General features: G+C 38.1%; 1 protein-coding gene across 2 annotated transcripts in view; it reads right to left on the reverse strand.

Annotated features, from left to right (window-relative positions):
- LOC137274076 (neurobeachin-like) overlaps nt 1-27951 on the reverse strand; it is a 222663-nt gene that overhangs the window by 109938 nt on the left and 84774 nt on the right. Inside the window, exons 24-38 of one of the 2 annotated variants that reach the window (XM_067807065.1) lie at nt 27305-27458; nt 26449-26629; nt 26152-26300; nt 25578-25685; nt 23135-23285; nt 22365-22568; nt 19380-19541; nt 18448-18939; nt 17686-18045; nt 16980-17106; nt 16273-16381; nt 13338-13504; nt 12539-12660; nt 12079-12222; nt 11372-11508 (exon numbers count right to left, since the gene is read on the reverse strand). In XM_067807065.1, coding sequence (XP_067663166.1) covers nt 11372-11508; nt 12079-12222; nt 12539-12660; nt 13338-13504; nt 16273-16381; nt 16980-17106; nt 17686-18045; nt 18448-18939; nt 19380-19541; nt 22365-22568; nt 23135-23285; nt 25578-25685; nt 26152-26300; nt 26449-26629; nt 27305-27458 — 2767 coding nt within the window. The remainder of the gene's footprint in view (nt 1-11371; nt 11509-12078; nt 12223-12538; nt 12661-13337; nt 13505-16272; nt 16382-16979; nt 17107-17685; nt 18046-18447; nt 18940-19379; nt 19542-22364; nt 22569-23134; nt 23286-25577; nt 25686-26151; nt 26301-26448; nt 26630-27304; nt 27459-27951) is intronic. The other variant, XM_067807066.1, reaches the window with a different exon arrangement.

Here is a 27951-nt window from a genome sequence, read left to right on the forward strand (position 1 = left end):
GCAAAAGCTCTCAATCACAACAACGTAATCAATCTCCACATTTTGGTGCAATGATTCATAAGTATACATCATATAAGTATGAATATTACAATTAATCATTACTATACATAATAAATGTATGTTTTTACTTTCAGTGTCAATGTACAATTATGAGCACTGTCAAAAAGTATAGTATAATGAAGTGAAAGATGTATTATTCTTATCTTGCACAAAATGAATTTTCATAATTGGTTTACATTTGTCCTGTAATATCTCATCACAAAAATTATTATATTTTACAGATTAAGGTAGAAATGCAGCAGAGAGGGTTTGGGTGATCCTGGCACAGTCAGGCTGGTAAAGCTCATCATGAGCTCAGGGCCCTCGCCCCCTCTACACGCAGCCCAGACAGCGAATGGGACTTCTCCCAGGAAACACTGCCTAGTCGAACCCACCAAGAACTTTCCGGAGAATATGGAGGCTCCCCAACAAATATTATTATTATTATGAGTATTACTGTTGTGACAAATCAAGTGAGAATGACAATATCACAAATATCTCCTCAAAACTAACTTGTTTCACTTAAATAACAATGGAAAATTTTAATGGCAATGAAGCTGCTGATATTTAATTTGCTGCTGCGCAACTTTGACCATCAGTTGATGGTACTAAAACATATCTTGCTTCAAACCTCCATGGTCAAGTGATCTGCTCAGACAGTGGAAGGTCTGAGGTTAATCTGAGTCATAGCAAAAAACATGAAAGATGGTACTTTCTGTTTCAAAATCTGGCGCTGAGGAGTGAGTTCAGTTTTACGCTGCTTTCAGCAATATTCCAGCAATATGACAAGGGGAACACAATAAATGTTCTTCACACATGGTACCCATGAGGGGAATCTAATCCAGGTCTTGGGTGTAATGAACATATTCTCTAACCACATGCTACCCCATCCCCCATGGCACTACGCACTGCAAAGATTAAACATGGTCTGGGCCCTTATTCTCGAAACGTTCGTAGCCCTAAGAATTGTTAACTTTGGTCGTAGCCAATGTGTTAAGAATGGGCTTACAAACTTCGTAAGGTTACGAACGTTTCGAGATTAGCTAGCCTGGTTCACTGGAAGTCAATGTACAGTGTCTCTCAGTATCATGTTGAATTGCAACACGGCAATTCAAGGGATGTGCACAATAAACCTATTAGTAAAACTACCACAAACAGACACAGACGCATATGCATCCATCTCCTCAAACGTATACACTAATCCTAAAGACAATGTAAAAAACCAGTTTGACCTTTAACCTCTCGTACTTCATGTTCGTAACTGCTGACACACCATGAGCAAACATTGCATTAACTTACTTGTGTTCAAGACCATTTGATTATTCCAACACAATAAAACACCAAACTTTATGATGGAATCACTCCTGATAAGACCCGTGAGAGGCATGCTCCACGAATAACTCCCTTACATATAGATTAGCTGCATAACAGATGAGCCATACAAGATTACTGCTGATGGTTTTGTGAGCACAAAGATGAAACTTTGACACCTTTATGGTCAATTTATTGCTAAAATGGTAGGTCACACTGAGGCTCTTAGCACCATTTTTGTCTGGACACAGTGCGCTATATGTCTGTCATGGCACATGTCTGAAAAATATTGTTATTAGATTCTAATTTATGAAAACAGTGTCAGCATTCACTGCAAACCATCTTAGAGTGAGTGTTGTTTTATGCAATGGACAGTAACTTTCTAGATTATCAAACAGTTGTAACAACTCGAGTAAGTGTAATGTGCTGCTGTGAGTGAAAAAATGATTTAACACTGAGTTGTGTGAAATGGGGTTGAATGGTGAAGTGAAATTACTTCAATGGTAAGTTGATACGAAATGGGGTTTACCGGTGAGTTCTGGTGAAATGGGGTTTACCAGTGACTTCTGGTGAAATGGGGTTTACTGGTGAGTTCTGGTGAAATGACTTTTAATGGTAAGTTGATATGAATTGAGGTTTACAGGTGAGTTGAGGTGAGGTGAAATGGGGTTTAATGGTGAAGTGAAATTACGTTAATGCTAAGTTGATATGAATTGAGGTTTACTGGTGAGGTGAAATGGGGTTTAACATCATGGTCAAGCTTACAGCACTAGTGTAATGCTGGCATGATTGTCTGAACTGATACCACAATTGTAGTGCAAGTTGGTTCAGATTCCAAGTTGTTGAGACAAAATCTGAGACTCACAGCCAACAAGTACTTGTCTAATTATCTCCAAGTGAGCCCCAGGAAAGAAAACAAAGAGTACCATCTTTTATTGCCATCTTGTACAACAGTCTCAAAATGAATCACTTTTCACTAAGAGAATACTTCATCCATTACAAGAAATCAGGTCTAAATATACAATAACACAAACAATATTGTCAAAATAGAAAAGAAATTACTTTCCTTATGCAAAAGCAGGTAAAAATCCATACAGTTTTTTGTTATGTAAAGTATCAAAACAATCATATAAGGATGTTTTCATTTCTTCACAGGAAGATTCCCCATCATGACATGTATAAGTGCCATACAACTCATAGAAACACAATTCCTTTCAGTATGAATGTAATTGTAGATTAATGCTTATATATGACGTGACAAAAAATGAATTTGTTATGTGTGATGCGGCAGTGTCCTTATATTTACAATAAATCATGTGGCTGTCACGAGACGAGGGATTCAACCCTCGTTACCTACACGGCTTGCAATAAAATTTGGCGTGAGCGACATCTAGTGGCATGACCATCAACATATCAGTGTCATACCATGGACATATCCCATCATGCTTCATTGTTCGTACAGGGACATAAACCACTTAGCTGGGGTTATTTGTGTCCATCTTGACAGTGCCACAGGACATATGATTATAATATGCTAATGTGAACACATTCTGGGAATTAAAAGAGAATCTCCAGTCCATTGTTCCCTTGAACTGAATAAACCTGAACCTAATCACAGACATACTTTTCCCCCTCGTGACTGGTTCCATATCAACCAAGTTATCATGGTTTGCATCCATTTCAAATCATTATACATGCTTAGAGAAAAGTCGGTGAGTTTTTAGCAATATTCTAGCAATAACAAGAGGGGGACATCCTACATGCAGAAAAACCCGACCCTGACTTATCAAGCATGGGTGGTGTCAGGGTAGCCCAGTGGTTAAAGCATTCATTTGTCACACCGAAGACCTGGGTTTGATGCTCATTTCTGGTGTCTCCTGCTGGGATACTGCTGTAATACTGCTAAAAGTGACATAAAAACAAACGCACAGTCAGTCAGTCCTTATATTTGACCTTCCTCATGGACATTCTCTTCAATTTAAAATTAAAAAAATAATTTTATTCATAAATAAAAATCAAACAATTGAAGTCACTTTTAAATAACAATTGAAATTATAAAGTCAAATGACGAGAACGTGCATGCTCATAAATCAATTTACAGAATGCATATTAAGGAAGGTTCCTCACAAATACTCCATCTGGTAACAAATCCCATTGATGCTGCCCATAAGACGCACAAAGCCTACACTATGAAGTGGAAGGTGGTTGGAAGGGCATTTCTATAAATCCTGACATTTATTTTTATCTCTCCATGCTAAGAATACAATTACAATGCAATAGATGTGTCTTCTTTTGTTCAATGAAATGATGTACAGCTGAACAGCTGTAGAAATAAATGAGCCTTCAGGAAATGGTTGGTTTCTGACAGTCATCCAATGCACTGTGCACTACCAGTAACAGATTGGGGCAACAAGTGGGTTTATTTAATGATGGCATTTCATGTTTTTTGGCTGTTTATCTGACATACGCATCTCGGATGGATGGATGGATGGATGGATGGATGACAGTATGATACAAGTTTAAAATTAGTTTCAGAGGAACACATCCTGGTGATATACTGGCTATCTATCTATCCATCCATCCATCCATCCATCCATTCATCTATCAGAGAAGCGTATGTTAGATACTTGTACCAGTATGTAATATTTTACCTAAGTGAAACATATTTTGCTACGTTAGTCATGAGAGACCTCCCTTTCCACTGTTACACTAGTTTTATTAGAGATACATCCCTTTCGCATTTCACTCATATTGGTTTCGTGAACACTTCACGTTTGTCGTCCAGCATTTGCTATTTTGTACGTTGTCCATTTAAGGTCACCAAGTGGTGTGTAATGACAGTTCTAAAGCCAAAATGCAGGAATGCAGGACTTAAAATGAAGGAAACATAATAGTTAATCAAAAATTCACCTCGTGATTAAGGTGTGCCATTTGCCTTTGGATCCTTCAACAGCAAGTGCTCCAGAAAACATGTTTGTTATCTAATACTGCACTTCAGCAGCAATCCACACATTTGATATGATAATAGCATCTGGACCAGACTCTGATTTAAACAAGAACTGGGGTCATATTGATGACATGCCTCAGCCAAGTCAGTGTGAGTTTCATCAGCACATCCCAATGTCCCTTTCTGGGTTGCCTGACATAAATTCTAAAATGGATCTTTACAGGAACTGGACACAGACTTTGACAACACTCAACTAAATCCGTGTTACCTGAGATGACACTGATCACATCAAAACATCCATTATGTCACAATATTTGCAATGTCATGGCATCTGCTGTGCATATAAATATTTCATGACATCCAGCGAAATACACTTTGCTGTTTTGATGTACTTTCGGATTTACAAATGCTGCCTCACAGATAGAGATATGTCCACCATTTTGGGCTTGAGTACATGAGCAGGAGAGATAACTCTCATCTTTAATTTTCTAACATGCCTTGTGGCAGAGGAGAAACTAAAATGTCTGTACTTTCTTTTATGTAGATTGTGTAAAGAGAAAAAGCAGATTTGATGACCAGGCAGCATATTACTATTGAGAAAGTGCTCAGTTGTGTTTCATAATACAGGTTCCCTATGGGGGTTGAAACAAGTGAAATCTTTTCTTCTTGGAGCTCTAATTACACATTACTTTTTCAAAATCAGAGTCTTGAGATAAGCAAGGTCAGGGCTGATGATATGTCAGTGTACTGTCATAAAAGTACATAGCTAAATGCAATATTTCTTCAGGATCCAGAACACATTTTCAGGAACTAACCTGGTATGGACTGTACATCTTTAGGATGTTTTCTTCCAATTCTTAGGAAGGTAAAGGGTGGTGGGTTTGTCAAGTGTTTGAAGAGTTGACTTGTCACAACAGTAAGATTCCCAACCAGGATACACTATGTGATGCCCATTTCTGGCATTACTGTGAAGAACAATGTAAAACCTACTTCACTCACTCACTCACTCACTCCATCAATATTAGTCTTCCACAGTTCTCTCCAAATCACCATTATGTCAAATACAAAACAAAAACTAGGATTTTTGAAGGACAGTTACTGTACCTTATGGCACTGAATCAGAGATCTCTCAATCACTCGCTCACTCACTCACTCACTCACTCACCCACTCACTCAGGAAAGTTGAGGAATCTACCGGTATTTGTTTATAGTGTCTTGATTTAAAGACTGATTTAGTTAATACACAACAATAATGACCACACAGGTAATCTGTAACTTTATGTTGTAATTGTCCTTTTTGTGACAACATGACTCACAAAATATATTACATGTATTATAGTGTTTAAAATAAACTGTCCAAACATCTGCACTTGCCTTGTCCTTAAACTCTGATAGTCACACAGATGATATTTTACATATATTGAAGTTCTTGGTGCAAATGACCAATGAAGATCTGGTTTAGATTTGATTTTCAGTAACCCATGCTTGTCATAAGAGGAGACTACAGGATTGAATGGACAGGCTTGCTGACATGGTTGACACATCCTGTAAATTGATGCTCATGCTGTTGATCATGGAATTGTTTGGTCAAGACGTCATTATTTACACTCTGCCACTGTATGGCTGGAATATTGTCAAGTGTGGCATAAAACTAAACTCACTCACTCACTCTTGTCATATATCAAGACACTGATAGTCACATAAAATTGTTTTTTGCCAAAGATCATATTTTGCCTCTTCAAACCTCTCACAGACCTCTAGAAAACTGTAAAATTATTGCTCTCCTGAGAAGGTATGTAAGTCCCAAAACATCTGATGTAAATTTAAGTTTTCCAGGTTTTTAATCACAATATTTTCGTCATTTTAATGTACGGTGAATTCTCTACATAAAGGCCAATGGCTGAAGAGGTGGTGTAAATCCAACGAGGGTCATGCAGGTAGCAAAAGTAATGTAAGTCCCCATGGCCCCTAGTGTGGTGACCTACCTTCAGTTGTTGGCAATCTATAGCCCATTTTATATTGTATTGTCCTCTATAGTCAAACTGTTTTAAATCTAATTACTAGCTTTACATTCCTCACTGTGATGTTCTAGTTAGTTTTACTGTCCTTAGTTGACAGGTTTTTACAACGTGTCATTTATCTAATGTATTTTTGTAATTAATCATTCTAGTCACAATATGGCTGAAATATTGTCGATGTGATGTTAAATTTTAACTCACTCACTCACTTAAACATTTAACAGTACAAGACAGATTAATATAATATTGTCTCTGCAATATAAGAGGGTAAAATTCTTTATGGATAACAACTTCTTTATTACATATGATGCAACGTTTCGGAATGGATCCTTATACATCACAGAAGAGACTTCTATACATGAACAGGGATAAAGCAATAACCAGCCATCATTACTAATTACCCTATCAGCCATGAATACTTTGTTTCGGCTACAGCCACCACTGGCTTCCTCTTATTGTCACATTATTACTACCATCCACTGTTGTTGTTAATCCCTTTGATTCATACCTACATGCTGTTATTTCTTTATCCCTGTTCATGTATAGAAGTCTGTTCTGTGCTGTATCATTTCGACCCGTGAAGGTCCCAGGGTAGAATAGGCCTTCAGCAACCCATGCTTGCCATAAAAGGCGACTCAGCTTGTCGTAAGAGGCGACTAACGGGATCAGGTGGTCAGGCTCGCTGACTTGGTTGACACATGTCATCGGTTCCCAATTGTGCAGATCGATGCTCATGTTGTTGATCACTGGATTGTCTGGTCCAGACTCGATTATTTACAGACCGCCGCCATATAGCTGTAATATTGCTGAGTGCGGCGTAAAACTAAACTCACTCACTCACTCACTGTATTACTTCACTCTTGCTTGACAACGGTATAAGGATCCATACCGAAACGTCGCATCATATGTAATAAAGAAGTTGTTTTCCATAAAGAATCTTACCCTCTTATCACTCACCAGCTTCTAATGATGCCAATCAAACAAATCTCTGCAATATAGTTTGTTATGTTCTTCAGTATATCACTGATATATACACTTGTCATGCAAAACACATGTCGTCATGGTAACCATGACATAAATCAAACTATTAGCCTCCATAACTTCATCCTCACATCCTAATTACCAAGAAACATGCAAAAGAAGATAATCAACACTCTTGTATGGCAATGATTCTCTTGGAGCTATTATTCTGCCAAATTAGGTCCTTAATCTACCTCCAATAACTGTCAAACAAATCTGTTGCAGTCAAACAGATCTAGAAAAGTCATGTCTGTCATAAAGCCATATAATTTTCCCGAGTAAAACAAAAAAGCAAGTTACCTGACAAGTGCTATGTATTTCACTACTGTTCATATTAATCTGAAATGTACACCCATCTTGCTAAAATGTTAATCAGCCAGGTGTTCTGCGTCGGAAATACACCTGGTGTTTGGCTCGGAATATGCTCCCAAGATAAATCTCTACTCCAATAACTGACAAGGCCTCTTGAGGCTATTTTCCTGCCTGAGATGTCACACTGATGATTTATGAGACAAGTACAAAATAATAAACAGAAACACGGCACATTGCGTCAGGTAGCTTGACAGGCAAGTCTTGTCACAGACCATACATAAAGTCTTACATTTCACTGATACAAGTCATCAAAGTGCGCTTGCATAAAAAAGTGACATTCATGAACCCTTCCTGAAACGCACGTCTGCCGGTCCGAGGAGGAAGTGGTGGATGTGATTGAGTTAAAATGATATTTCAGCCTAATTTCTCTGTAATTGTTGATATATTCAATGATGCACCTGGATTTTATGACAATACTCAGTTTGACATGATAATGATTGATTCATACACTTTGTAGCTTCCCTACGGTACATAATATTTCCGGGAGAAGACAGTCTAACAGCAATGTCAGGGGCTCCTTCCTCCAAACAGTTACATTTTTTACTTTTGTACATTTATTGCTCCTTACAATTTACAGACCAGTCGTTATCCTCGTCTAAATTAAACATTACTGACATCACCAGTTTCCTACAATAGAGAAACGAAAGAAATATCCAAACATGAGATAGGTTCCAAAAACACAGAGGCTTTGCTGAAAGAAAGTAATAAAGCTTCAATCTTCTACCATAAACCCTGTTTTATGTATGAACCTATCCTTAACTTTGCAAAGGGTTTTAGGATGCAATGGTCTTCATTTTGGTTTGTGGCATTGTTGGAAGATGCTGCTGACTGGAATAAGAATCCTAGAGGGCTGTTGTCCTTACCATCCAAAACACCTGTCAGTTTCCATCTTTCTACACTAATAACTTCGGATTTTGTTGACAAAGTGTTTGGAAAATTAGGATGGGGGACAAAATCTCAGACCAATCATATAACCTAGTATCATGTATCATCTCAGGTGGATTAAAGTTTGAAGACACATGTATGGGATGTAGTTTTGTATTCAATATGATACACTTTGATCGTTTCTCTTCAGATGGTTCATTGTGTATGAATGGGTCCAGATGCTGGGTCAGCTATTCTGTATCTTGAGTTCTCCAAGGTGATGTTGGTGACATTTTAGGAGACTACACAAGTGTGGAAAGGTGAACGTGATTCTAGTCTCTTTTTCTTTAAGCGATCACTATGATCATTGCAACTCAAGTAGTTGAGCACAATGATATGATAGATTTAGAAATGGATCTCTGGTCCAAGATCTTTGTCATCAAGGTGAAAACAATAACAATACACTTGTATGTGCTGGCAGAACAAAAATCAACCATGATCCTGCCACTAAAACGGGACTTTTAGTTTAGTGAAATGAGGTTGTTTCTTGGACACCACATTGACCAAGAATATTTAAAAGATTACATTGAAATCCTCTTTTCTCTGTCAGTTGAAAATGAAATGTTCATGAAATATTCTCCTACTCGAAATGTTTGCAGGGCTTGAGAAAAGTTCTTCTGTGAGTTCTCAGAGATAGAGGATCAAAACAGTCGCAAGTCATAACAAATTTCAATACAAACACTTCAAAACTTAAAAAAAAAGTCAAAAGTAAATTCAAAATATAAACAAATTTCTGTGAAGATAACGTTACAATCATCAAAACATTGTTGAAGAGTCTGACACTTCAAGAATTTGATACACAGCACCGAAAGGTAAATATGACAAATATTAGAAACTGTGAATTTGTGATTCAAATCTGCCACAACTGTGCACTTACAAAAACAAAACTGGATTGAATAGGTCACTTTTCAAGTAGGTCAAGGGTAATAAATGATGCAGCAAAGCTCATATCAAAACATTTTGATGATATATTCAGTGACGTATCAAATGCTGTAAATGAAATCATCAAACAAACACACACATAATGTCATCAAACAGCACAAAACATACCAGAGATCAAACCTAAATATAAAGATTATTAGTAAAGTTCAAACACAAACAACTTGTACTTGTAAATGTCAGGATATTTGAAAGATTTCTTTGCATGTGTTACCTAAAACAATGAATGTGTTACTTAAACAATGAGTGTGACATACGACAGTATTATCATGTCAACCCTGAAAGAGAATGTATTCGTTAGGGTCAGGGGTCAAATTCCTCCCACTGAAACACTCTGTATACAAGTGGGTGTTTCATGGAGAAGCTTGTAAACATAAGTGCCATAAAACATAAAAAAGACATTTATCTATAAGAAAATTTAATGGCATAATTGGACAGGGCTTTATGTTTTTTTAATGTTGATAAACTGTCCACAGGTTTTGGGTGAACATGTGTCACATTTATCCTTGTGAGCTTCTTATAGTTTACAAAAGAAATTAAAGGAAGGGATAATAAAATAATACAGAGGTAAAAGTAAATACATATAAATACATACATACATAGTAAATACTGTCACAGTTAAATTTTTGTAAAGTTCTTATCCAAAATTTGGATGCTGGAACAGATCTTACTAATACATGCCACAAGTCAGTGAAAGACAAAAACACCAAAATCTTAAATATTTGTCATTTGTTCAACTGTTTTATCTTTGATGGATTAGGTAAAGGAAAAACACAGCATCAAAATCAAAGGTATTGCTCACAGTCTCGGAAAGCACTCAATCACATTTACTGTCAGCAGCAAATAAGGAGACATGTTTTTGTGAAAATAGTCAACACTTTATACTTTGAAAAAGTATTTAAAATTGACATTATTATGTTTATCCTCCAAATCACAATTCAAGCTTCCTAAAACCTGACATCAAGTTGCACAAACTCCCTGTCATATTCCCTAACAAATCTAAACCAAGACAAAGACATGAATTTGTCAAAATCACACAAATGTGTGTCGCCAGAAATGAAAACTGTGAAATTATATTTGAGTTTGTGTGAAAATTTTACGGACTTTTAGAACACAAGACAATGTGGCATGTAGAAAAAATGGTCCGATCACATTGATTAGATAATTTGTAGAAATAAATGTCTTTCAACTAAACAGGTCAGTATTACAGAAGTGTCACTAGCCCAGTGCAGAAGTCACTAGTATTAGGTTAGTGGGCAAGCAGCTATTTGAAACACTGAATGTGTTCATTCCAGTTTAAGTACACAGAAGATGGGCTTACCTTATTTAATCTTCATGACTGATTGACAAACATCCCCTTGTAGCCTCATCAGCGTGGGTCTTCCTCATTCAACTGTCCATCACACACAACAAATGGAACAAACTAAAAGTTGGCCCCATTCAGCCAACGATCATAGCACTAACAGTGTTTAACATCAACAAAGAGTTCCAAGAACACTGTGTTCAGATATTAGGCTTTACAGTCACACAAATACACCACAACAAATTTTGGCTCAAAACCATATGATACGAATCTCTACACAGAACTGTCCACAAGAATATGACAGAGAAACAGTGAATCCTTTCAAAAACTCCTTATTTGGAAGAATAAGCTTAACACATGCCTTTTTGACTGTAAAACCTCATACCTCCACTAAGATAAAACTCAACACCAGAGTGAGGTTTATCTGTGACGGAACATAAGTTGGTTTGATCTCTGGTATAGCTATGAAGCTAAACAAAGAGAAGATAACTCCCTTACCTTCTGATCTATCTTCTTGTTGTCAGCCTCATCTTCATCCATCTCGAAGTACAATTCAGATTTGGTGATGGACACAGTGCCCGCTACGGTAACTCCTGGGGCTATGAGTTTACATGGAGTAGATAAGGCAACTGGACCTGGAATAGTGAGTGAGGGAGTCGCATTCAATGTGACTTAAATCACTGTGACAGACTCAGTCATGCAGCCTAAGTGGGTTACAGTTTTTATGAAAAAGTTTAATGAAACCCTTTGATACTGACAAATAGTAATAATCACAGCGATTCAGTGATTCTAACTGTAAGTAATGGGAGTCTGCTAAATACTTTGTGATGCAACACTACAGAGGGAACAGTAATGCATGACATGGACAGCCACCATGTTGATACTATATGGGACACAGATGTCTTAATGTGAGTTCTAGAATGAAATTGTCCTCAAAATAACTTAAAGATTCTCTAATGTTTTCATATGACTATTGGTGATTTCTCGAAGATAGATTAAAAGAAGGTCTTATACCACTTAATCAGTGCAACACTTTAACAAAGCTGTGTATGTAGGAACATGCTTGACTAACATTTAGCCTATGAAATGAAAATATACTCTCATTTATTGTCATTCAGTATACTACAGATGGAAGACCAGATTATGTCTTCAATGTAACTGGAAAAAGATGGAGATTTTGAATCATTTTGTTGCAGAGATCTGACCTGAGAAGTCCTGGTCAAACTCCTTCTCCTCCATGAGAAGTTCTTCGTCCGTGTAATCTGTTGTCTCCTTCTGGGACTTCTTCAGTGACGATAGATGGGAGTGGAGGGCATCGCGAGCCTGGTTTATTGCATCTTCAGTAGCACCTAGGTTGGGACAAGAACAAACCTGCATCAGTGTTCAAAGCAATGGCAACATTTGATAACGAAACAATTCAGACAGTGCCTTCCCTTTGCTGGATGACTACACACACTTGTAATGTGTATACACTACTGCAACAACTTCAAGAGAAGCCTAATTCTATATATTTTTCTCTCTTTTTTCACTAAGACACAGAAATGGCCTTATTTAAACACACAAGTTTGTCAGAGAGATCTGATAAACATGTTTTCACTGTAGTGGATATATTCTCCAATAAATCCCAATCACTGGTATCAGGTTATCTGAGAGGTGTGTCCTGACCATGTTCAATAGCTGCCTTGAGTGTGGCTTCAGGGTGACTGGATCCCAGATTGTTCCTGACAAGACGTCTCCTCCTGCGTGAGTCATCCTCCCACACATCCAACTTCCAAAACTCTCGTCTCCTGCAACAAAAACAATGCATAAGATGGTGACCTTCACTCAAAGTAAACAGATAAATATCCCAAGTGCTGTGATTTGCCATCCCACACAAATGTATGTATCTTATCTCTGGGTTATCAGAGTCTCTAACAGACCAGAGAGTATATGTCTAATCAGACATTCCATCCACTGGATTTCTCATCCCCTTCTCTAGAAAATTTCAAAAGTTTAGTTTTGCATAATACATATACTAGTAATTTCATTTGTATCAAATATTTTAACTTAACACAAAACTTTATTTCTGGGACTATGTGTCAGTGAAATGAAGATTTTATCCCCAATTTCATAATATCTAAGATGGTTATTTTCATGGCTGATGTCATGAAATGCTAAGCTGCACATCTCTCTGTTAACACTTGAGGTGAAAATGTTTTACGTCTTGTTCAAGATTACTGTAATTACAGTACCTTTGTTGGTTTTATCGCATGAACTGACCAAGATACCATGTTGTTGTTATACAGATACCTGACACGAATGAATAAATCGGAGCTGAGGAATACTTTCTTATCCCCAAATGATAGTAAACATAAGTGTTTAAAGAGATTCATTTCAGCAAAACATCATCTGAAATAATTCCCAATAATTCTTCGCTTAGAAGTGGGTTCAAAATATCTGAACATCAGAGATCTTTATCACTTACGCTTGGTTTTTCTCTCCCCATGCACCATGTTTATTGGTGAGGATGTTCACAACCTTCTCCCGGAGTTTGACAGACAGGGCATGGTCCCGCCGTTTGGCAGAGGTGATGAGGTGGTCACAAAGTTTCTCCTCATCCTTTCGGTCCACGGTCGTCTGGGCACACAAGGACTAAACACACAAGCAGCAAAGAATGGAAACAATATTACCTTTGTGTTTTAGTAAGTTGCATATTTCTCTGAAGCATTTACATGGCTATGTGTAACAATATATTCCAAGAAATAAAGCGTGACTTACAATGTCACAATCGAATACTACAGTGTAAAAATGACAGCTTCATGGCTTTCAATGATAACTTTGTCAAGAAAGTTAATCCAACAGTTTTACATGGCCTATCAAACATGATATATGGAGTCAATGAAACCCACTGAACAAACAAGACACTACACACTTTTGATGCTAAATTTGAATACAGACAGCTAGTCTCGTCTCTTTTTATCATCTTCTTTCCTTTTGATCAATTTTGTTTTCTTGTCTGTGTGGTGTTTAGTGTTCCTCTGAGCACTATTCAACGTAGATGACAATCGATCATAATCAGTCTAAGCCTCAATTAATACAACTCAGATACAATGACATTCTCTTATAAATCATCAATCAGTCATCCTGATCCAATCAGTGGTTTCTAACAAATTGCACTTGTGGCTGGGTGAGTAAGTGAGTTTAGTTTTAAGCCACACTCAGCAATATTCTAGCAATATGGTGGCAGTCTGTAAATACTTAAGGCTGGACCAGACAATCCAGTGATCAACAGCATTAGCATCAATCTGCACAACTGGGAACCGATGGCAACCAACCAGCGTGTCAGTTAAGTCTGCACGCTTGATCACCCGATCCTGTTAGTTGCCTCTTACGACAAGCACAGTCGCCTTTTATGGCAAGTATGGGTTGCTGAAGACCTAGTTTACCGCGGATCTTCACAGGTCATTGGTAGCTATATTCCTTGAGTCCCGACAAATGCTTACAAATACCAGCCACTGTGTATGACTTGATAAGCCTAAGGCCTATAAACCCTAATATCACTCCATGAAAGATCAGCCGAATTTTGAGGACCAAAAAATGCAGTCTGCAGGAGGGAGTCAGCTTATCTATGGGACAATACTTCATGAAAGTATTTTTCAGGTCATAAGTGCCCTGTCAGGGCGATCTAACAGGTTGGTGGTACATCTGCCTGGAAGTTTATGATGATTACAGCCACATTGTTATAAATGATCAATAAAATACATATCAAAGTCTACAGTTTCCATTATTTCAAAATATTTTGCTCTTATCATAACTAAGTTACGTACCGACCTATTTGCACACAATAATTATTAAAAAAGTTATAATCTTGTCCGGTCACCATTTGCAAAATGACATGTGCCAGTGTGATCAACTTTTTCCTTGACTTTCCATATGGTGATTGCTTCCTGTTGTTTCGTAATGCCAGATGTCGCAGATTACTGGAGAAGGGTCTTAATTCCTTTTCATTAGTGACATGTCATTATATCCACGAGCTGAGAACCATGATGCAGTCCCACTAAATATCCCTTCACCCTTTTATATTTTCATTTTTACATAAACGGAAAATCACCACAAAAACATTTCTGAAATAATATGTATGGTTGTCCCAATATCAGTGGCTTTCAGCTCGGTAACAGGATACAACTGGGGCAAATACCTCGGTCTTACGAAGCTCCTTATGAATAATGATTCGTTTTAATGGCAGGTATCATACGAAAGCTCTGAATATCAACAATATCACTGTACCCTTGCCAAGCGCATTTTCAGATTTGTAAGAAGCCATCTTATTGGATAAAGATTTGTTTCTAATGACGTTTGTTTGCCACAGTCTGCTATAAGGATTGTGACTGATCAAAATCAGCCACGTGACCTAAGCAACCAATCAGATAACAGCAATGGATACTGTCTTTGTAAACAAAAACTTATAGATTCAGACGAAAGTTTTGGGTAAACTCATGCTATTCTGAACGTTTTGCACAACACATCACCACCTATACATATATTATGGACCTCAGTCCATGTTTCATGCTAGGTTATGACCTGTGACAAAAATGCTTTATGCTCATTTGCTAGCATTAGACACCTTGTCCGAGCATGAAGTTCAAGATGATGAAAGTTGAGATATCACTTCAATTACAGCACACAACTGCTCAAAACAGATGAAAATTGTAAGTTATAATGTACATTTGTCAACTTTTGCAAGTACTGTTGTTGACTGTATTCTTCACCTTAGTCAATTTGATTAATTACCTCCCCAAAACACCATTACTTTGCTCTTTGACAACTTAATGATGTTGACCCGTTAATGAAGCACGTGTACGAGAATTTTGAATTGAGAAAAATAGTTTGTAATTCTAATTCTGTTGGGTCAACATATTATTGTGGATATAGAAAGGAAAACAAACACAGATTCTTAGAATAATGGTCAGTATAATCTTCATTCAATATTATTTTCATTGAGCATACTTACATCCAAGACTGTACCTGCCAGAAGTCTTGTGATGTGAGTTGATTGCGACCGATCGCAGGGGGTCGGCTTATGCACAAAACATACCATTTTGACAACTACTTTAGGGGTGAATTTAGGGGGTTGGCTTATACATGGTAATACATGGAACCTACAAACACTTTAACAAGGCTCACTGTAATATGCTCGAGATCTTTTCAGTGAAGATGCTATCAGCATCTCAACTAATTATGGATCATTGACAGTTAAGAGAATGTTTGCTGAAAATCTAAACATTTTACCATATGATTCCAGGCAAAACCCAACAAATATGCCGCTGATTTTGTATTCATAGTTTGCTATATAATAGAGATTTTATGCTTGCTTCCAGCAGTTCTGATAACAGAGATCTGCAACTCCATGCTGGTTTTACCTCAAATTCGGCATGCTTCTGCACATCCTCAGCTCTCATCCTGTTCAGAATAAACTCTGCCTCATTTGCTACTCGGACAATATGATCCCGGGTCGCATGAGCCAACAACCTGAAACAGAATGTTATGTCATCAATAAACAGACAAGAGTCCATGTATCAGATTAGGTGACTCAATGTATCTTTGAAAAGAGATCTGGGTCACAAACAGTTCCTAATCAATGAGTGAGTGAGTGAGTGAGTGAGTGAGTGAGAAGCAAGTCAGCGATCCTGTTAGTCACCTCTTACGACACGCAGAGTCACCTGTTATGGCAAGCATGGGTTTCAGAAGGCCTATTCTACCCAGGACCTTCATGGGTCCCTACTCAGTGAAACCAACAAAGGACATTGTGATGGTTCAAACCAAGGATCATAATCAGATGAAATTTGGTGCATAAAAGGACACAACAAGATCATTTCAGAGTGAACTGCAACACCTAGACAACAAGCGAAAAAGAGAGAGCAAATGTAACTTATGCCCACAGTATTACATATACTTGTTCCTTAAAGAAGCCCACATCCAGTCCCACTCCTTCTATGAGTACAACTGCGGGTTTGCATACCTAAATGTTGAACGCTAACATCAGCAATATTACAGTCTTATGACAGCAGTAAGTAAATAAGTAAATAACTAAGTCTTGACTAGAGCTGTAACTGACATCTACACTCACCTGCCCTCATTGACCAGCTCTATGAAGGCAAGACCCGCATGCTTCTGGAGGGAGTTCTGCCATTCCTGTGAGCACAGCAACATCACCAACTCCACCACAGACGTGCTCTGCTTCAATGTCACCAAACCTGAAAGCAAATTTGAATGATATCCATGAAAGGACACCTTGTGTATTGTCCACAGATCATCAACACATGTTACTCCCATTACAACACTGTTTTCTGCTTTTGGGGATAAAAGACTCTTTGCACACTTTGCTGCATGGGTTGTGATCAAAATTGATGAAAATGCAAAAAACATGCTGTGGTAAATTGGGATGAATATTTCAACAATAACTTAATAGAATGCTTATCTTAATATGAACAAACCACAAACCGCACACAACATTAAAGTTAAATTGCCCAAATTGCCAATTATTATCATGTTCCATGTATTGCAAACAGAAATCCTAGAATGGCATATATGTAAGGACTTATTGAGAATTATAACTATATAATTATATAGAACTATAGTGTTTCTGAGGTTACCACTGGATCATTTAGGGCCTCATCTTTTTGTACATCGAATCTCAGAACATTTACAGAATTCCAATATACACTGTAAGTACTGCTGCTAATTTCAAGCACAATTTGCATCATATCAAGGAAAATACATGTAACAAAATATTTTGTGGTCAAAATCCAAGAAAACCAATCCGTATTTGTCACCTCCAATGAGAAGTTCCTGTCCATGTGATCCGATCAGTGTCTTTGACAAGAATGGCGCAAAGTCGACAAATATTTCCCTCAGTAACGGTGCCACAGATCCAAGTGCCCTCTCCAGCCTGTCTGTGAGACTGCCACCTTCACTGAGGGGAGGTAATATCTTCAGAGGCCCAGGAATATTGTTGGTCAGTTCAAGTTTGTCAGGTTTGGTTGTGGCAGTGTGATCAATGTTGCTGACGGCTCCAGTCACACTGATAGAAGATATCGGTAGAGAACTACCATCTGGTGGTGTGTCTGTCTGTTCATCCTCTCCAACAGTTTCACGTTTCTGTTCTGAAGCTGCATCTGTTTGGTCTGTTACTGCTGAAGATAAGAGAAATTGTGAGCTAACGAATGATTAACTTTGTTTGTCAGAGATGATATCAAGAGCATACTAACTGTGAGTCAGCAGTGAGCATGTGTGTGTGTGTGTGTGTGTGTGTGTGTGTGTGTGTGTGTGTGTGTGTGTGTGTGTGTGTGTGTCTGTGTGTGTGTGTGTCTGTGTGTGTGTGTGTGTCTGAGTGTCTGTGTGTCAGCGTCTGTGTACCAGACCACCTTGTCAGTCATAATCTGGGCACAGAACAACACTGTTGTAGTACACTGACACGCCATTAACCAAGTCACCAGATCGGACTACCCAATAAACAAAGTTACCTCTCACAACCAGCATAGGTCCTGCTGGCAACTCTAAACAGGATTCTCAAATGATTCTAGAATTAAACTTACCAAGAACCTTCTCAGCCTCCAGTTCCACCTTTACTTGTTCCACCTTTACTTCCGCATTCTTCTCTCCTTCCACCACCTCTTTACTCTGCTCAACATTTTCTGTCTTTTCTTCCTTTGTAGTGTCTTCTGCTGCCTTAGCATCAACTCCAGGCTTGTCTTCCTCTGTTTGTGGTTTTTCATCTTTCTCTTCTTCATCCTTTCCTTCTGGTGCAACCTTTCCTTCTGGAGCATCCTTTCCTTCTGGAGCATCCTTTTCCTGTACTTCATCCTTCTTTTCGGAATCTTCCTTGTTTTCAACTTTACTATCTGTTGCTGATGCTTTTGATTCTTCCTCTGACTTAGTTTCTTCTTTTGTTTCTCCAACTGGTTCACTCCTTTCTTCCATCTTTACCTGAGGTTCATCTGCATCCTTTGATTTGTCTGTTTCTTCCTCTGTCTTCTCAGGTGCTTCTTCCACCTTTGTTTCTGTCTTCTCAGATGATGAATCTCCATCTGAAACAAAACCACATTAGTGACATTCGACTGACTGGATGCCCACATTGAAATAACTGGATGGTTGGTTTGTTGTCTACCAGACAGACAATCCAGTGATCATCATCAAGAGCATCTATGTACACAATTGGGAAATAAGGACATGTCAACCAAGTCTATGAATCTGACATCCCAATCCTGTAAATCACCTCCTGTGACAAACAAGCGGTTTCTGAAGACCAATTATGACCTTGATCCATGGATCCCATCTTATAGAGTCTGGCTAGACAGACTAATGGTTGATAGCTTGAACAACAATTCATGCTACAAAGTGCCACCCAATCAACCAAGCAACACACTATGACCAACCAATCCTCTGTCAACTCTCCAGACAAGGTACTGGGACCCATTCCACCCTAGTCAGTGTTGATCACATGAGTCACCTCGAATTTTCCACCTACCTTTTGGTGTATCTGTATGTACATCTGCGGTTACTTCAACGTTTGTCTGACTGATATCATCACTGCTGGTGTTGACGTGGTCGTCACTGCCTCCGTTCGTTGTTGGAGGCGTTTCCTCACTAACCTCCTCCTGAGTTGTTTCCCCTGCTGAAGATTCTTCTTCTGAGAAGGAGAACAAAGTATGATTATCCTTATCAGACGTCATCTCCCTGATCACCAGCTGCTGAAACAGTCAGCTCAAAATCTATAGAAGAATTAAATACATTTAGTATGATTTACTACCATTTTGAATAGTCTGTCATAGAGGTGAAACTGTAGTGTTGCGATTTAGCACATATCCTACACTTGTGTAATTATTGATTCATGGATATAAGATAGCGCAGCGAAAATATCATATTTTAAATGCACAAATTCACTTTGTATACTCACTGATAATTTTATTCAATGATTCAGCAAATTAAAATTAATTTCCTATTATTCCATTAGTGAATAAGGCATTTGTTTTCTGAAACCATTTGAATCATCACCCATGGACACACAAAATGTGATACTGTCACACTGTTCAGTAGATTACTTAGTCTTTATATATCACTATGTACGACAACCCACTGCAGTAAGTACTGACACCTAGGAAAACAGATGATGAGATTTTAGAAGTTTGGTGCTGATGGTATCTTTTTTACTTGACATTTTGTAAAAATAATACATGGTATTGTTGACATTAGTGATTTTGGACTATCTATCTCAGTGCTGGACAATTAGATTTAGGGTACTTATGACTAATGCAGAGATTTGGACCATTTTTTCACTGAGGCGTGGCATTGTGTGTACTTCAAAAGTACCGCATCATGATGTCATATGAGACATAATTTACGAGATAGCATGATAAATACCACAATCCACGAATCAAGGTTACACACAAATTTAGAATACAGTTCTGTAACACTACTGGACTAATATAATTCGCATGGCAAAACACATATGGTTGTCCTGACAAAGTTGCCATTTTTTCATTCTGCATCTGAGCCACGTTCTAAACAAACACTTCCAACTCTGTCATGTTTTACTACAAATGTGTTAACATTACATCACTAATGACCATCATCGACAAAAACTACTGTTCAATAACTATCAGATGAACCACCATCTAATGTACACAAAAATGAAAACACCAAAGTAAATGATCCTAAATTGAAAACAGTATACTTGAAAACAATTTTTAATCGAAATGTTAAATTTGCCAAGGTGGGCTGAAAATTCATAGCCAGTGACCACTGTGAACATAATGTAAATACAAACATCTAAAGGTAACTTTACGAATTTCCGGCAATGTTAAGGTTTCGCAATGGCCATATCATCACATCTAATGAAAGCATGTTCACAAATTTCATATTTTTGAAATACAACAAAATCTTATTTGGAGAGGATAAAACTTGTATGAGCACATATTTTCATAGAAGTGTTGAGTAAAGAGAGCATTTCCATGAAAAACTACAAATGTAAGCATACAAATCAATGAACACCACACAACATCAACACAAAATATTCCGTTTATGAGAGAGACTGGATGTGTTTGTGCAGTAATACAATAACAACAAAGATAATCCTCTGGTGAGGATGGTTATGTAAGGCAGCACACTGTGCTAAGGGTGAACACTCCTGAGCTACAACAAAGGACACAGTAATGAGAGTGACTTCCCTTGGACTACTACTCAGGACACAATAATGACAACAACATCTCCAAGACATGAAGACAGCAAGCAGTAATGAGAGTGACCTCCCCTGTACTACAAATACAAGAGGTTACCTTTCATCTTATCCAACTCAACTGTTGATCAAGATATATCTAAATATACTCTTGTATATCATAAGAAACATTACTGTCTATCTTTGAGAGATGAAAATATTCTGATCAAAAGCATGGTTGATGAAGAGGCACGTCATAAAGATTTGAAACCAAATCCTAAAAATATAATGGGATAGAAATGGAAGCTTACCAAATTTACCTGAACATGTATTGAACTGGATAACATATAGCAAGTACAAATGACTAGCATGCTTTTATATCATATTCTAATCTATATTGTTGCATGAATCCAAATTTTTGCAACAAAGAATGTGTGAATATAGCTTAACATCAAAGTCTGCAATATTCACACATATCAAAGTGAGCTGTATTGATGATGAAGTCTGGAGGTAAACCAGTGGATAAGATGATTAACATGGGTCTTCACATACACAGTGTCCTAGTACAGGAGGGTCAAGGTCAATTCATTGTCTGTATTTCAATAAGAATGGCCCTGGATCAGTCACAGTAAAGGGGTCTATTCTATTCTGGATTCCCGGGAAACAACATTTAGAAGGAAGCATAAACAACAGACATGACAGCTACAGAAACAATACAGAGACCATCTGCTGAGACAGATAATGTTTGAAACAGCAACAAGACAACAGACTGAGCATGGGAGAGAAGCAGACACAACACAGACACAAAACATGTGAATAAGCCAGAACAACACTGAGACAATAGATGTTAGAACAGAGGACAACAAGAGAGCAAATGTGACAGAAACAAAACAGAGAAAACAGATGAGAGAGAAGCAGAGACAACCTCAAGACAACAGATGGAAAGAAACAGGCAACACACAGAGACAAAAGATGGAGAGAAGACAACAACGAAGAGACAGCAAATGTGACAGAAACAGAAATGAAACAGAGACAACAGACGTGAGAGAACATAGCCTAGAGACAACAGACGAAAAGAAGCAGACGCAATACAGAAACAACAGACGGAGAGAAGTTGAAGCAACGCAGAGAACAGGTGTGACATAAGCAGTCAACAGAGAGAAGCAGAGACAAACTGACATTGAAGGGCATGCCAAGGGAGGGAGAAGCAGAAACCTTGAACAGGGGGGATAACGTCAACACCGCTACAAGTCATGTTGGCCAGGATGCTGCCACCGTCCTCAATGATGATTCTCTCACCAACTCTCGTGGCTCCTGGCTCCATTTCACTGCTCTGGGTTGGGGAGGTCACTATTTTGGGGGCTGTATCAGCACTTTGCATATGTGAGGTGAGTATTTTGGTGGTCTTGTCTCCACCATTTTGGGGGCTGGTGGCCCCAGATATATTATTGTCACTGAGGAGCGGAATGGAGGGGGGTTGGAGCTTTTGCCAGAATTGGCTCCCTTTGAAGGCATTAAGGGAAAACAGGATAAACATATGTTACTGAATAGATGCAAAATGATAAAAAAATTCCCAGAATAGACCACAACAAACTTATTTATTTTGAACATTGAACCAACAAAAGTATTGTAAAGCATACACTTTCATATGAAAAATCAGTAATGACAACATGCTTTCTTGGATTTTTTCCTTCTAACTTCAAACAAAGTTGATTCAAAAATATTTTTGCTCTATGTAAACCCCCAAAATACTAGCAAGAATTCATAAAACATAGCATCTCTGCCTGTGTCCTTATAATTATCACCAACAAAGACAGTAGGGAAATCATTGGGAATATAAGATGACAAATTTGTTTGCTGTGACCATTCCATTCACCTAAAAAACGTCAAAAACTGACACCATTACCTCGTGAAGTCAACAATACTTAAACATGAGCATTTTTCTGATATTCATACAGGCACCATTCACCATTCAACAATGACATCAATATTCAAAGCACAATTTATAAGAAATGAAAGAAGTTACCATCACCAGAACCAAACCCCAATATACATATACACATACGTACCGTCTTTCACAGAGGGGGAGTTGATGGCAGATCTAGTGGGCGTGGCCGCAGGACTGGGTGGTTCCAGGATGTCTCGGTATTTAGACACCATGAGGACGGATGAGAAATATACAATAGCCAGGGCGAGGAACTGAGCTTGTTTTGTCTCCTCCTACAATAAGACAACTGACATGTTGTATCATGTAAGACAATGCAGTAAATATATAGTTTAAGGCGATTCTGATACGGATCAAGTCTTGTCACTACCACATGATTTGATAATTTGTATTATTATTACTTTTTTGTATTATAATTATAATTATGTGACATCACACATCCATTTTGCTGCACCCCACCTGCCATCATACAAATTTAGTGACAAAGTTGCAATTCGAAAAATAAGGCAATAAGCTTCAAATGAAAGAAAATAATTAATCTGCTTGTATTTCTGATCAAAATTACGAACACTAAAATTTTCTAAGCTGGAAATTAATTGGAAATAAACATGGAAAAACTACTCATAAACAGAAGAAAATTACAAAATTGTCAATAACTCTGACAATAACTTTTTCAGTGATACTAAAGAAGGACCTTCTACATATTTTGACAAAAATGATGGAATACTGTGTAAATTGTGGTAATGCTGTTGTCAGCAGTTTTTCATCTACAACACAGCGAATCAGGAGACAAATGGACTTGAAAGGGATGCTTAAATCCTCAGTCAGGCTGCCATGGATCTTCCCTGGTACAAGCCATTCTTGTCAGTCACTGTGGCCATTGAATGACCACAGATGTCTGTCTACATGATAATTATTGGTAACATCTGTCCCTAGATTCAAACACAGGCTCTTTAAGCGTATCATATTCTGAACTGTGTAGTGTGGTCTCAGCTAAATGTCTTCTCAGTTCCGCAACCTGTGAATACATGAAAATGTTCTAAGATAAATGCTATATTACACAGACATATTGTAGACAATACAGGAAGCAGCTGTTGTCCTTGCAATTTCAAAGTCTGTATTCCAGAGAACTACTAGAATAGTTTTGTTTACTAAATTTAACTGAACTGACTATAAGATATTGTTCACAACAAACATTACAAATAATGATATATATATATATATATGTCATTAAAATATTAAACATTCATTAAATATTTTCTGTAAATGATGAACTTAATGAAAATTCAATTCCAGTTACAGAATTTAAACTTACGAATTTCAGTCAGATAAACAATGATTAACTTTAAGGTGACTCATGTTATTTAGCTAATACGTAACAACAAACAATGTAATTCAAAAATACATTCTTCAAAACTGCATGGACAACACATAATATTTAGGCTAGCTTTCTCTGGACTATCAAGATTTCATGAAATGTGATTCACTTGTATTAGACAATGCTGCAATGTTGCTATGAAATGGTATTTAATCATAAATGTTTGTGACCTCCAGAGATGAGCGAGAAAGATGCAGACAGATAGACTGGAGTACAGGTATATATCTTGGCACCAGGAACACATGCAGCTTGAGCCCCCAGTACCATGGGGGTTCTTGCATTTTCAGAACATTTCCAACAAGACATTTGGCAAGCAGTTCCACTGTTCATTTACATTTTTTCACACTAGGAGACAGTTAATGACAAATTTAAAATGAATTATATTCTAGTGAAAAATACTTCTAAAGAAAAGAATCTAGTTTATGATGAAAGCTAATCTACATGCGATTCCCTGAGACTTAGTAAGAGTTCTGAATGTTATATATTCCTATAATGTTATTACCAATATGTGAAAATGTTTTTTAGAGACTAAGAAACATATCTGAAGTTTGCTAGTCTAATAATTCTCACAAGGGTTTTAGGTGAACTATATATATAGATATACACTTCTCTAATTCCATTTTTAAGATTTCCCTCCACCACAGCACAGACTACCATGAAGCAGGATTTTTATGAGTGTATAATTCAACAGTTACAGATATGTTTGCAAAATATTTTGATACCTCTAAATATACATGTTAATAAGTAAATCCCACTTGATGGTGTCTGTCTAATCTGGTAAAAATACCTCCTGGATAGACAATGTATTACACAGGCAGAACACTTCCTTGTCACATAAACCAGTTGAGAAATTAGTAAAGATAGTAAAAAGTAAAACACAAATTGTATTCAACAGATGACAATTATATTTTTGTTTTCATAGCAACAGCACAAAATAGTAGGGTGAGATTGTGTCATGTTAAATACATGTACCTCAAAATATTTTCATCGACAAAGCAGTCTGTACAGTTACTTCAAGTGTTTTCCAAATTGGTTAAACTCATTCCTTCTCAAGGAAGCATTCGGCCAAGAGTTAGCAGAAGCAGAGCGGCCCTGGAGTTGAAGACATGCTAGAAGCACTCACCGTAGTTATGATGTTCTTGACAAGTTTCTCAAAGGGCATTGAGGGATGCTTTTCGTATACACCTACCACGTCCCTGTATACCACAGCTCGCAGACGGTTGATGTCCATCTCTTGCAGCAGCTTCTCGGGGTCCTTGATGGGCGACATCTGACCCGCCAGGTTGTCAACAATGTTCTGCAGGGGAAAATATTTCTGATTACAGAAACAACCCATAAATCAATAACAGAACTGAGCCAGCATGTTTATATTGCTACACAAATATATTCCAGCTAAACTGCATTGTAATACATAAGAAAGGATTTCACAGAAGCAGGCACATTAACCACAAGACTGTATGATCCGTCTACATCATTAAGAGCAGGTCTAACATCAGCAGAAGAGTGATTCTTTTACAGAGACCATACAACATGAAAACTAGTGAGAGCAGGTCAAGCCTTGACAGTAGGATGTGATCCTTCTGTGAGAGACTTGTGGGGTCAGCTCTAGTAACAGCAGGTTTAACCTTAGCAGAATGGTGTGATCCTTCTCTGTGAGACTTATGGGGTCAACACTAGTAAGAGCAGGTTTCACCTTGGCAGAAGGATGTGATCCTTCTCTGAGAGACTGTATGGGGTCAACACTACTAAGAGCAGGGTCTAACCTTGGCAGAAGGATGTGATCCTTCTATGAGAGACTGTATGGGGTCAACACCATTGACTGCAGCTGTGGCTGGAGGGGTAGCTTCCGTTGGTGTCCGAGGGTTGTAGCGGTGACGACACTCTAAACAGTTCCGCACTGCAGCAGTGCACACTGGAAAGAAAGACACTTCAAACATAAACTTCATAAGATCACATGTTATTCCCTTATGAACATATGATACAGCCAAGACCAATTCCACAAATGTTTGCTGTACATGCTCCAGAAGAAGGACTCCTATCTGACCTGGTAAGATGCTTACCAAGTCTGAGGCACTGTCGGAGTATGCCCCCCGAGGGCATGTTCTTCTCTGTCTCCAGCTCAGCAAAGTTTGTAGAGCTTGCAAACACCAAGATGTCTGTCATATACATGATTCTTTGCAGGATGGACACTGCCTGCTCAATGCTGAGTCCTTGGTTGGGCTCCAGGATCTCAATCTCTCCCTGTCACAACAAACAAAGCATGATTAGACTGACAAGCTGGAAGAGGGTCTTTGCATGCTTAAAGTGTGTAAGGTAAATAGAAGGTGAACAACATGAGTAATGGTCATATGCTGACAGACCAAGGTTAATAACTAGGGTGGGATTTGAACCACAAGCAGATACTGTCCAAGGGAAATGTCACGGCAAATGTTAGTCTATCTAAAATAGTGACCCATTTGTTCACTGCTTGCTTCAGGATTCGAGAACATTCAAATGATGTTGACCAACCTCTGACTACCTATGTTCCACTCATGAGTGAGTGATTGAGTATGGGTTTATGCCACGTTTAGCAATATTCCAGCAATATCACAGCCGGCAACACAAAAAATGGGCTTCGCACACTGTAACCATGTGGGAAATCGAACCCGGGTTATCAGTGTGACAAAAAATACGTTAAACACTAGACTACTCCACTGCCCAATCTTCCAACTAAGTCAGCAGGCTAGAAACCTATGGTGGTCTCAGGACCCAACTAAAAGGATCAGGTGGTCAGGCTTTACAATTGATTGATTGGCTGTTCGCACGACAGAAACTAGTCGAAATCAGTAATTAGTCGAGTCCAGATTATTTACACAGCACCTTCAAATAACTGAAACTTTGCTGACAACAAAGCAAGAAGTAGCACAGGATACTTACATTGGGTGATGTGGCTGCAGCCAGGAGGGGCAGGAGGCCGCCACAGGAAGTGATGAGGTTGTCCGCCAATTGTGAGATCATGTGGGTCACATTCACCACATACACATGGTTCTCACTTGCGTTCACAAAGTCAATCACATTCTTCGTACTGTGGCTGCAAAACAATGTAGGGGGTATATTTCTATGTGTGGATGAAAACATATCTTAATTCTGTCATAATTTGTGAACTCAGTTCACAGAGTATGGCACTGACTATTATTCATTCAGGGATCATAAGTTTTCATATGCTATTGTACTCATATAAATAATGATCCTTTCTGATTGGTTATCTTTGTTTGAGATGATCCTGCCTTTGCCATTCTACATTTTTTTCTGAGACTCTATCTGTAGAGAACAAAAACGTAAAAAAACATTTCTATTACACCTAGAAGTGTAAATTTTCATAACCTTCCCCAAATGTCTTTCATTTTTCCAACACTTCCCTGGAGCAGGACAGTAGCATGTTTTAGTAACTCCCCCTGAGTTCCCTACATCCCATTCTCCTGAACCCATCCTTCCCTATTATTCAATTATACTTCAATTATACTACTGTGTAATCCACTGAAAGAAATTCACAGCAAAATACACATGTATCTTACAGAAAGAAC

The sequence above is a fragment of the Haliotis asinina genome, chromosome 2 (assembly GCF_037392515.1).
Source record: "Haliotis asinina isolate JCU_RB_2024 chromosome 2, JCU_Hal_asi_v2, whole genome shotgun sequence".
Classification (NCBI taxonomy): Eukaryota; Metazoa; Mollusca; class Gastropoda; order Lepetellida; family Haliotidae; genus Haliotis; species Haliotis asinina.